Source organism: Accipiter gentilis, chromosome 18 (assembly GCF_929443795.1).
Source record: "Accipiter gentilis chromosome 18, bAccGen1.1, whole genome shotgun sequence".
Lineage (NCBI taxonomy): Eukaryota > Metazoa > Chordata > Aves > Accipitriformes > Accipitridae > Astur > Astur gentilis.
In genome coordinates, this window is record NC_064897.1 from 23,635,213 (window position 1) to 23,647,265 (window position 12,053).

Here is a 12,053-nt window from a genome sequence, read left to right on the forward strand (position 1 = left end):
TGCTTGCGCTAATATTCCCCGTTTTCCAGAGGAGCTCATTACCCGCCTTAGCAGAAGCTCTCGCTGTTTCTGCTGGACACAGTCTGGGCAGGAGGTGGCTCGTGGCAAGAACGTGGCCATGTCTGCGCCGCGGCCGTGTGGGTCCCTCCTAAGAGAGATTACAACATCTCCAAAGCATCCAGTATTAGTAGAAAGTTAGGGCTCTATTAATAAAATAATAAAGGGCTATAGATGAACATATTGCTGTGTGTGTTAGAAGGCCATGCACTCTTTCCTTCTCTGTCAATATGGCTTTAGCAGAGAGGCAAATTTATAGTTAATGTTCTCCCTGCTCCTCAAGAAATCACATCTGAGCGAATGTTCCTCTTGGGGAGTAGCTGTGTCATGGTTTAACCCCAGCCAGCAACTAAGCACCACGCAGCCACTCGCTCACTTCCCCCCACACCCGGTGGGACAGGGGAGAGAACTGGGGGAGCGGGGGGGAGTAAAACTTGTGGGTTGAGATGAGAACAATTTAATAGAACAGAAAGGAAGAAACTAATAATGATAATAAGAAGAATAATAAAATGACAATAATAATAAAAGAATTGGAATATACAAAACAAGTGATGCACAATACAATTGCTCACCACTCGCTGACCAATGCCCAGTTAGTTCCCGAGCAGCGATCCCCCCAGGCCAACTGCCCCCAGTTTATATACTGGGCATGACATCCCATGGTCTGGAATACCCCTTTGGCCAGTCTGGGTCAGCTGTCCTGGCTGTGTCCCCTCCTAATTCCTTGTGCCCCGCCAGCCTTCTTGCTGGCTGGGCAGGAGAAGCTGAAAACTCCTTGACTTAGTCTAAACACTACTTAGCAACAACTGAAAACATCAGTGTGTTATCAACATTCTTCTGGTACTGAACCCAAAACATAGCACTATACCAGCTACTAGAAAGAAAATTAACTGTATCCCAGCCGAAACCAGGACAAATGGGAAGCTCCATAGGCTTCATTTCTTCTGCCAAGGTGATAGTGAAGAAACAAGCCACAATTATTAAATTCTCCAGCATAAAAGACATCAGCAACAGGAGCACATCCTGTTTTCATTTTGACAAATTTTCCAACTCTGATGTCTTCCTACCCCATCTCAGCAGCAAAAGGTCAGGCAGGGTCCAGCACTGCTGTAGCCGTGGGGTGGACTGCAGAGTGGAGGGCAGATCTGTTTTCCAGCACTAAGAAAAGCAGTGACCGCATCTCGGGATGAGGGTGCTGCAAATACACTTGCCACCAGGCTGTGTGAGCGCTTGTGCTCATTTGTGTTGGCTTCAAAGCAAAGCCCTGGATACTTTGTGAACAGCATTTAAGCAGCACTTATCAAGAAGTTCGGAGACAAAAAGAGTGTGTCTTCCAGCATAGGAGCAATTTTACTCAGCCACGTAATGAACCGTTCTATACAGGCAGTAATCTACTTTACTATGAATTTGTATAATAAACAAAAAGGCAGTAAGATTTTCCCAGCCGCTTGACTTACTGGTGCCTGTGTTTTCTTTGCAGTTGTCCAACACAGCAATTCTTCATCAGATTAGACGAGACCAAGTGACAGACACGTGCCGAGCAAACAGTGTATCTAGCAGGAAGCGCCGTGTGCTGACACCCAATGATCTCAAGCACCTAGTCGTGGATGAAGACCATGAAATGATCTATTGCTATGTTCCCAAAGTGGCCTGCACAAACTGGAAGAGAGTCATGATGGTTTTGACGGGAAGAGGCAAGTACAGCGATCCAATGGAAATACCAGCCAATGAAGCCCATGTGTCTTCGAACCTGAAGACCCTCAACCAGTACAGCATCCCAGAGATCAACCACCGCTTGAAAAACTACATGAAGTTCCTCTTTGTTCGCGAGCCTTTCGAGAGACTGGTGTCAGCCTACCGGAACAAGTTCACCCAGAAGTACAACACTTCCTTCCACAAGCGATATGGCACCAAAATCGTGAGGCGCCAGAGGAAAAACGCAACCCAGGAAGCTCTGCGTAAAGGCGATGACGTGAAATTTGAAGAGTTTGTGGCGTATCTCATTGACCCGCACACCCAAAGAGAAGAGCCCTTCAACGAGCACTGGCAGACTGTGTACTCCCTCTGCCACCCTTGCCACATCCACTACGACCTCATAGGAAAATACGAAACGCTCGAAGAGGATTCGAATTACATTCTCCAGCTGGCGGGAGTAGGCAACTACCTGAAGTTCCCCACCTATGCAAAGTCTACGAGAACTACTGACGAAATGACCACAGAGTTCTTCCAGAACATCAGCTCCGAGCACCAAACGCAGCTGTATGAAGTCTACAAACTTGATTTTTTAATGTTCAATTACTCAGTGCCAAGCTACCTGAAATTGGAATGAGGGATGGGTTGGGGGGAGAGAGGGGAGAGAAAGCCTGTTTTATTTAAGATTTTTATTTGTCATAATAAATATGGAGAATGGGTTATTTTGTAAATTAATATTTTTTTTTGAATGATGCTGCGAGCAGCACAGTCAAAATTATTTAAATCAACTGTAAGAAAGGACAGCTCTCTTTGCAGGGTAACAGGATTGTGACGATCTAGCTGTAGAAATGAATAATACTGCTACACTGTTTAAAAAAAAAGTTAATTGTGTTCTGGTGATTTTCATTGATCTTGCATTGCTCCAATTCTAATTAATGTTATTTATACTTATTTAAAACATGGTCTCTTGGTAGGTGTCACTTCAGCAGCAGAGATAAGATAACATTTGGACAAAAGGAGTCTGGTTTTGTGCTTTCCTCGGTTGAGCTTGTCTCTGGGTAATAATACTCCTCCATTAGCCGTTGATGCAGGTAAATACGGGAACAGTTCTTGACACCACACGTTTTGAGAAGAGTGGTGGAAATAATTTCTTCAGAAAGTGATATTGCACTCAAGTGTACTAAAAAAATTAAATCTGTCTTCTAGCCCTGAAAAGGAAAAGGAAAAGAGATTTTGATAGATTCATGATAGCTAAACCCATGACTGAAAGAAATGTGAATGTATTCCTTGGGAAGAGAAACCATGAACTTTTTATAAGTCTGGACTTAATGAGTTTATCAAGAATATGACCAGTCCCATTGTGTCTTAATTTGAAGCCTGCCAGCCCAATTGAATGCAGATTTGCAGATAGTCCATCAGAAAAAATCAGCATTTTGAAAGCGACTGTAGAGATTTTTGAATGCCCAAAGCAATTACCATTGACATAATTCATATCCAGGCTGGGGCTGGGGAGAGCTCTGTCCTCTGCAAGTCTTGCCTCCCTATCTGATCTTAAGATGGACAACCGAAATTGGCTCGAAAGACACCGGTCATGATACGTTGCTACAAAGGATGTGGGCATGTCATTTGAAAAGTCAGAAAGTCATCTTCATGTTGATCTCTAAGCATGCAAGGCAATAAAAAAGGTCTCATCCTCCTGCATGCTGGTTTCATGGCTTTTTCCTAGGGGGAAGAGGGCGTCGTCTTTTTCTTTAGTTGATGCCTAAATACCATTGACAGGGATATTTCTAATTTCCAGTGGGTTAGTATTTCATCTAAGTCAGCTCTAGTGCGAGATCATGACCTTTTTACTTAAGGTGAATGTCTGAGTAGCAGTTGTTTTGTGGATGGCAGACTGTACCAGGCGTAGCATACCGAGCAATTGTTTTGGGCAAGCAAGTAGTAATCTATTCGCGGCAAATAAAGAATGAAAAATGAGATTTCAGTGTGGATTTATTAGCAAGCTAGTGAGCAGAAGTACAGGCTTCTCCAAATATCTGCTTTAATTTGAGGCAGGCGAGGGGTACGGCCAAGCGGGCGACCGGCGCCTGCCCGGGGACTGGTCTGTCGTCACCCCAAGCTCTCCCGTCCTGGGGCAGCCGGCTGATGGGCAAAAGGAGGCTTAAATCAAGGCACGGGGGGGAACCCAAAATCTCTTTTAAAGTTGATTGATGGTTAAAATGGGGTTTGAACTTGCCTGCATGTCAATCTTATGATCAAACCAAACCATTCCAAAACCTAGTGAAGATTCGAATAAACTCAGCTGAAGGCAGAGCTGCTTTAACAGTATCAGAGCCAGATCTTGAAAATGTCGTATTGTACAGTAGCCAGTAATATCCACTGAATTGCATTAGTCTCCAGGACAGATATGTGGTTAAAGGAGAAAAATAGGTTCCATCTTATTTTATAAAAATAAGTCGCCAAATAAATCTCAGTGAAGAACAAATTAACATAACAAACAGCAGCTGAAGTCCTTTCACAATTGGATTTGGTCTTAGCCAGGATTCGGGTCATTATTTTTTTTAATCATACCCTACAAATAAATCTCTCGTCCATTCTGGAACAGCCACAGTTTTCATAACCCAGGTCCTATTTATAACCCGGAGTGCTGACCCAGTGGCTAGCGAAGAGCTGGCTGTCTGCGCCTGACAGCTCTCAATTCCTGAGCGGTTGCTGATCGCTGGCTTGTTTTACTTGAAAGCAGTTTTGTCTCATTTAGAGTACGTGGAGCTGTTGCAAGTGCCTATCACAGTGTGCCCTGGCTTTCTTTTGTTTGTAGTTCAATGGTTATATATTTGTTAAAAAAAAAAAAAAAAATCTGTCTGAGGGTAGATTCCCCCTCTCCCCCCCCCCCCCCCAAATATTTCCCGCAAGCTGTTTGTGTGCTTGTTTCATCTTGTATCTGACAGTGTTCATATTTTGGTCCAATTCTCTCTTCAGTTAGCTGTTAATCCTTCCAACAGAATGTGATGTGAATTTTTTCATTTAAGAAAAAAGTTGCTTCAGAAAGTAAATCATTTTCAAAGGGAGTGTGCTTCCCCCCTCCTTTTTGTACTTTTCTCTGTCATCACCATGGTTTTGTCTTCTGAAATACTCTCTTTAGTTTCACTGCTTTGGAGACACAAAACCCCTATTTGACAGCTATGATAGAAAAGCTTTAGGTGAAAAACATGTTCAGGAGATCTGAGGGGTGAGCGCTGCTTGAGCCAGGATTTTTAGCAGCAGCTTTGGGTTTGATTACCCAAATTCTGCCTCCCCGCAGAGGGCTGCCCTATGGGCGGATGCTCAGCACTGAGATGGCTTTTATTTGGACTTAAGTGGCTACTTAAAAGTCACTTGCTTTTTAAAAACCTTGATCCCAGACTACTACAAACCGTCCATTTAGTGTGTTATATGCATTTTGGGGTGCTATGAATGGGCTGTAGGTCTGTGTTTAAAATGAACAGCTGACATGCTGGCTGCGATCGTATCCTGCACGGTGAGCACGAAGCCCTCGCCAGGTCAGAGGAGGACCACAGATGTTAAGGAATAGCCTTTTTTTTTTCCGGTCTACTGGGTGTGTTGTTTTGACTGAGCCAAAAACTCTCTCTTTCCACTGCACCCACACAGGAGGATGTTCTGGATTGTTCCTCCTCATCTCAGCGAGCTGGTGGCCACAACCTGCACTGTGGGGGCAGCCGGGGAACCAGGTTGGTTTTACCCCCCACCTCTTTACTGGGTTTCCCAGCCGGAGGAGAAGAGGGGCTGGTGTGCTCCCGAGCTCTGCCTCCCTCCCCGGTTCATTTCTGCTGTGGCCACGGCTGGTCCCGGGAGCCAGACAGGCAAATCTGCAGCCCCAGCAAAATGCAAAATACAGATGTGCCCGTGGGGCAGCGAGGGCCACCTGGGGAGCCGCTGGTTGAGAAGAATGTGCGTTTAGTTCTGGTCAAGCAGTGGTGAGCGCGGAGAGGACCCAGCGGGGAAGGTCCCGCTCCCCACCTCTGCCCCCAGCCCCCTCAAAAGCTGCTGGGCTCGGGAGCAGTGATCCCCATCTCCGAGCAGCCGGTGCCTCCCTGCCATTTGGCTGGGCCAGCACTGAGCCCAGCAGCGCCTGCGGCTCCTTACCCACAGCCGGGGATTTGTTCCCCCCCCCCACCCCACCCCGATGGCCCCAAGCACCTTTACCTGGTGCCCAGGCTGGATTTGGCCCATCTGACCACGGTGGTGACTCCTGGGCGGTAGGAGGTTCCCCTCAAACCTGACTTGGTCCATGCCTCAGCCTCTTCATAAACCACGTCCATTATCACAGAAACGTGCGAGCTGCCTGAACCACGCGCTGTGTAAAACAAGTGAAATAATAAATAAGCCACAAGCAGAAGTGCTTTTAGAAGTAAGTTGACCCCAGATGTTTTAGGGTTTCACTGTAGTCTGCTGCACTTTTCAGGTACAAAAAGGGACTGTCCTTACTATTACTCTTGTTACAGAGAGTGTTATTTTCTTACATGCATGCACAATACAATGTGTACGAATAATTTAACATCGATGTGGGGTTGGATTTTTTTTTTTTTTTAACCTATTTGTATGCAGTAGAAGGCTTGTTGTAGAAAAGTATCTCCTCATACCTAAATATACTGTTAATAAAGGAAAAAGCTAAATTATACATTGCCAACACAAGTGTGAACTGCTCATGAATCTTTCCTTAAAAAAGCCATTCAAGCCTGATTATTTTTCTAAGTAACTTCAATTAAATTGAAGAAAGAAAGTTCCTCTCTGTGTGCTTTATTTCTGGCTCATGCTTTCAGGGTGGGATTTTTGTCTGCATAGCTTTGCTTTCCCACAAGGTTTATTGTGGCAGGACAAGCAGAAGACTCAAAATTATCTACTGCTGTGCAGGAGGAGAGCTAAAGTCATCTAACACTGTCCCTCTTGCTCCCTTCCTTCTCAAGTTTCCAGCAGCAGGGATGAGGGCTGTCAATTTAAGACCTGTCGTGTGCCCAGAAACATCATCCCACCTCAAGCAAGGATGTTTTAGAGTCAGTCAGATGACATAAACTCCAGCTGTCTGATGAGCTTTAGGCCACGTGCTTGCCCACCTTTGTGTGAACTCACTAAGAATGGCTTTGAGTTAAAATTTCCCGCAGTCCTCAAATCTGTGTGGTCTCATCTGTGGTTTTCACTGAGGCCACGTCTAACCCCAAAGCAGAAACTTCCAGCTGGGCTTTGAAGACAAACTTGGCAAGGAAATCAGCATCATAAATTACACTTAGAAAAAGCATACATTCAAGCAATAACTACTCACCATTGCGACTGTGTTGTTGGAAGGGACCCTGGGGGTCACCCGGGCCACCCCACTGCAGAAGGTCACCACGACCAGGTCAGCCATGGTTTTGACTAGCCGAGGCTTCAACGCCTCTGGGGATGGAGGGCGACCCACCCAGCAGAGATGGTTTTTCCTAGTGGGCTCTTTGAGACTCCCAGCCTTTAACTTGTTTCCATCATCTGCCACTGCTGGAATAAGAGTTTGGATTCACTTTCTTTGTAAGTCTCCTTCAAGTAGTTGTAGACTGCTATTAGTCTCCTACTTCGCAATACCGTCACCAGACTAAATAAGGCCAGATCCCTCAACATCTCCTCAGAGGTGATATCCTTTAGGTCACTGAACATCTTGGTATCCCATCGCTGTAACCTCTCCAGCATCTTCACATCCCTCTTGAACCGGGGAGGGCCCCAAAACTGAATGCCGTATTCTGGGTGCAGCACTGCCAGTGGCAAACAGATCATTTAATCTGCCAGCCCCACTCCTCAGAAGGCAAACGCCATTCACAATCAGAGCAGAGGCAAACAGAAAATAGGAAATCTGCTGAGTAGGTGTCATAGCACATGGTGGGCTATCTTTAGAGCCTATTCCCACCTTAAACGCCCCACCACCCTGCACTCCCTAATTAATAGGCAGAACTGGAGCGTAGCCTCCTGAAATCGCAGCCTAGCTGTGTGGTATTAAGACGACAACCTTCACATTTCAAAACATCGGTGATTTGTTTCCTCTACAATCTCAAACAGAGAGGGAGATGATAATTAAGAAGGTCTCGAGAAGGACTCAGTGTCAGTGAGCGATTAGCACCGTGCTGATCGCTCTGCCTCCCTCGGCACCTTGGCAGGGCGTGGATGACTTCAGCTTCGAAGTGATGCAATCCTCTTTTGGCAGTACCTGGGTCTAAGCAAGCCACTGCACTGCCCTGAGAGAGTCCATCAGCTTCGAATAACATCTGTGGTCCCAAAAATGAATCACGCAGAAACGAGGGCCGAGAGAAATCCCGTGGCTGCGTGGGGGCAGATGGGGCTGGGCACGCCGGGGGACCGAGCCCAGGAGAGCGGGGACCAGGGCTGCGGAGCTCGGCCACGGAGGGGGTGAGCTGGGGGGCTTCAGAAAATTGAAATCACACAGATGCAAAAATGGGAACTTCCCTTTTGGGGGTAATGGGGTAAGAAATGGTCTCTCTGCACAGCCGTTGGGTGCACAGCTTTTGGGTGATTTCCTCCGTTGCTTGTAAGATTGCGGAGAAGAGCCCGTTCCCTGATACTGCCACAGCGGCTGACAAAATTGGGTTTGCTCCAGTGGAAGGAAGCGTGAGGATTTGTCTTCTTGGCAAGCCTCAATTTCTCCGTTAAATAATAATAGATTTACAAAAATCCCTTCCCATTGGTACCCAGCATACAGCTTCTGCCCCACAGCTGCCAAGCCCCCCCCCCAGTATGGACCAGGGGCAGCTGCTGTAGGACAGGAGAGCTGGGGGCAGCAGGGCTGTGCACGGCACCGGGGAGACGAGTACGGAGCACTGGGGGATGCGACGAAGCGGCAGGATCCTGCACGGCTGAGGTGTCCTCTCGCCCAAGCAAGTGACCAGGTCACACAAGTAAGAAGTCCAGTGGAGATGATACAAAGTTTGAAGAAAGCCCGTTTCTGTGGTCGTAACGTGCTCCCTGTGCAGGCGCGAGCCCCGCCAATGCTTCCCAACCTTTGTTTGGATGACAATACATTTCATTTAATTCTACCATAATTGCAAAAAAAAAAAAAAATTAAAAATCTGGCAAACTGGAAGGAAGGAAGGAAAAAAAATGGAAGAAATGCAGCCAGCAGCAGAGTGGAAACTAGAGCGTATGCTTCTCGACAGCAGCACCGTGCTTTTCTCACTAGCTGTGTTACACATCATCACCTACAAGACTCCTGATGCCACACAAAAGCATCTTGCTTTTCCAGTTACACTTTCAACTTTGCCAAAAGCTGAAAATTTTGAAAAATCAGAGTCTGGTTTTATTCTTCGGTGTGCTAAAGGACAAAAGCCACTGCCCCAAATTGCATGCAAATCAGTTTTTAAAAAAATCTGTGATGAAAGAGAAAAATCAACTTTACTTTCCCTGTTCGCAAGATGAACAGCAGATCTTTTCCCCCGTTACTGGAAACGTCACTCTACTGGAGTGCTCAAGCCTCCAGACTATGAGATACAACTCACTGTCGGATAAATGGCTTCTGCTGCCGAAGTCAGAGGCATTTAGGACTGAGAGTAGTGACTTATTCATGGAGGAAAAAAATACAGAAAATATTTTCATTCATTTATACGTTGTTAAAAATCTATTTTGCCAGTATTTCAAGAATGTTACTGACTTAGACATTGAAATTGATTCCTCTGTCCCTATTTTGTGAGTAAATGCAGACCTGAGATAACATTTCTTTAGGTGTTTAGTAGCATACATCCAATCACTATGCAACAAATGGACAGATTATGTTGGAAAATGAGACATAGCATTTCAAGTAAAGTTATGTGGGTTTGAAAATCTCATTTCAGTCAGAGTTTTTAATTAAAAAACAAACAACCAGCAAAGCTGTTTTCCTCAGTAAGAGGAAAATCAATCCAAAGTTTATGCCCTCGGTTCTATTTTTTTTTACTAATACATAAAGCTGCCAGGATAACATATGGCTGAATAATAACTGTTAAACCATTAGGCCTCATCTTATTCTAAAAACTAGAATTATACTGTGGCAATTCATGACTTTTTAGCTAGCAAGTGGTCTCTGTGCTGTCAGCAGGTATTTGCAGCCCTACATCAAGTCAAAACCTGCAACCCACAACGGGCCCCAATTTGCTGTAAAAGCTCCTGCAAAGAGGGTTGGGGCATTGCCTAAGCCCTTCTTAGGCTCAATTTAGTCGGACTTATCTTAGCAGATAACTATTCCAGCTAAAACAGGTTTAGTTTTACGTCTAAAGTAGAAGTCTTGTTGGTGTTTTTTTTAAAGTGATTGTTAGCTCCATTAATGCAATCAATCACTGCATAGATTTTTTTTACCATTTTTTGAACTTCTAAGAGATGGATGTAGAAAGAAAGGTCAAATCAGAGCAAGCAGCCGCGCTATAGAGAGGCAAGTGCTGTTTGCAGAGATGGCCGGGTAAATGCTGAGACACCCATTCAAGAAAAACAAAATATTTTCCCTCCTGGAATTATAGCTGTATGTGATTTACTAAGAAATTTGCCTTCAGTAATATGGAAAGACATAACAATTCTGCTATTTTGTATCAATTTTACAACGTACTTTGCTATTTTATCATAAAAATGTTACTGCTGTTTGTGCAATATGATTTTACGTGCAATATGTATCATTCCCTCCAGCAGATGCTTTTAAAGCCTCCCTTTGTCACTTAGGAAAATTTCAAAAATTAAATCCACAATTATTTTTTTACGAAAAAACCCTTTAAGTCAATGGTGCAAGGATTAGAAGGAGGCACAGCTGAGTGCAATTCAGGTGAGAAATTAAGTCTGTCTAACTACAGAAAGGAACACAAGATGGGAGGAAATTTAAGATGGAAAGTCTCTGTTTGGGGACTCTCCTTGTGAGATACTGAGAATTAAATTAAGAGGAAAGCGTTTGAGAACACAACGAGGTGAGTAATCTTGCTTTGCATATTGTAGTATGTTTCAGGTTACCTGGCCAATCCTTACCAGGGCTAGTGGAAGCTGATTAAAAACTATAAATGACTCACATATAATGTAAATGAGTATTTCCATGCTGGGAAATGCAGCCAGAGGAGAGTACACAGGCTCTGTCCCAGTTCCTAAGGAAGGACTTACACAGTTTGCAGTGTCTGGATTTCAGTCTTATTTTTCACGAGTGTAAAGATGTCAGATGGAAAGCATTCAGGTGAATGCTTCTGAAATAATTAATTGGTTTCAGGTTTAAGACACTTCGTGCTTGGTTTTTGACTGGCAGAGGCTCCATCTCGAGCCCTTAGGACCGGTATGTCCTCCATACCTTAAACCAGGATAAGGCTGCAGCCAGCCTTTTCCTCACAGATGCTGTTGTAGCCCTTGTCACGGGTATTACTGTTAACTCCTCCTTTATTATCAAATTACCATGCAAAGCGAGCTTTTGAGGTGCGCAAAGCTCTCCAGCTGGAGACAGAGATGTTAGCTTTCCCTCTAGCAGGACATTTCGGTAGATGTATTCAACCAGGTGTGCTCCTGCTTCCGAGTGAAATAACATGCTCGCATTTTTCCTTTGATCACATAAAAAGCCTCGGGATAATTAGCTGAAGAGATGATGGTGATAGCTAATGGTTTCCTTCTGCATCAAAGATTTTGCTGATGTGATCTGGATATACGTCAGGATAGACGTGAACTGAATGCCGCCGTGTACTGCATGGCCAGATGCTTCCCCCTGCTTTCCAGAGGCTGTCAGACAGCGGAGAAGCATCCTAAACCTGGGCATCCTACCCTCCCTCTCACTCACAGCGGTTCATTTCTACCAAGTGACCATCAGTCTGCCATACAGAGCAAACACATCTCCTTGTATTGTTTGGCCTGAACTCGAAAATTTTATATGAAGACAATTAAATTTGTTGTGGGTTGTTGACTAAGGATTCCAGGCTGTATCTCCCATTTCACACGAGGAATTAAACCCGGGTCAGTGCTGTACAAAGCTGTCTCAGCCCTACGGCCACTGGCACCTCCTGTAGCCCTGAGAGGCAAGCACACAGACCCCCCCAAAATCCGCAGGCAAACCGGGCTAGTTACCGACCTCGCACAGTCACACTTGACACCGTAGCCCTCCTACTCCTCATCCCGCGAGCTCCTCTTGGAAAAGGCACTCCAGGCTATCTAGGGGCTTTCAGAGGCTATCGGCGAACAGGAGACAGCTGCCCTCAGGGCGGACGGAGGATGCATGGATCTCACCTGAGCTGTAAGCCATACCCTCCTAAAAACAGGAGAAATGGGAAAAAAAAAAAATCTCTTAC

The 12,053-nt window shown here is 45.2% G+C and overlaps 1 protein-coding gene across 3 annotated transcripts in view; it reads left to right on the plus strand.

Moving 5' to 3' along the window:
* CHST11 (carbohydrate sulfotransferase 11) overlaps window positions 1–6,482 on the plus strand; it is a 174,991-nt gene extending 168,509 nt beyond the window's left edge. For all 3 annotated transcript variants that reach the window (XM_049821571.1, XM_049821572.1, XM_049821573.1), the window contains one exon: window positions 1,538–6,482. In XM_049821571.1, coding sequence (XP_049677528.1) covers window positions 1,538–2,386 — 849 coding nt within the window. In that variant the 3' untranslated portion in view covers window positions 2,387–6,482. The remainder of the gene's footprint in view (window positions 1–1,537) is intronic.
* Window positions 6,483–12,053: the final 5,571 nt, after the last annotated feature.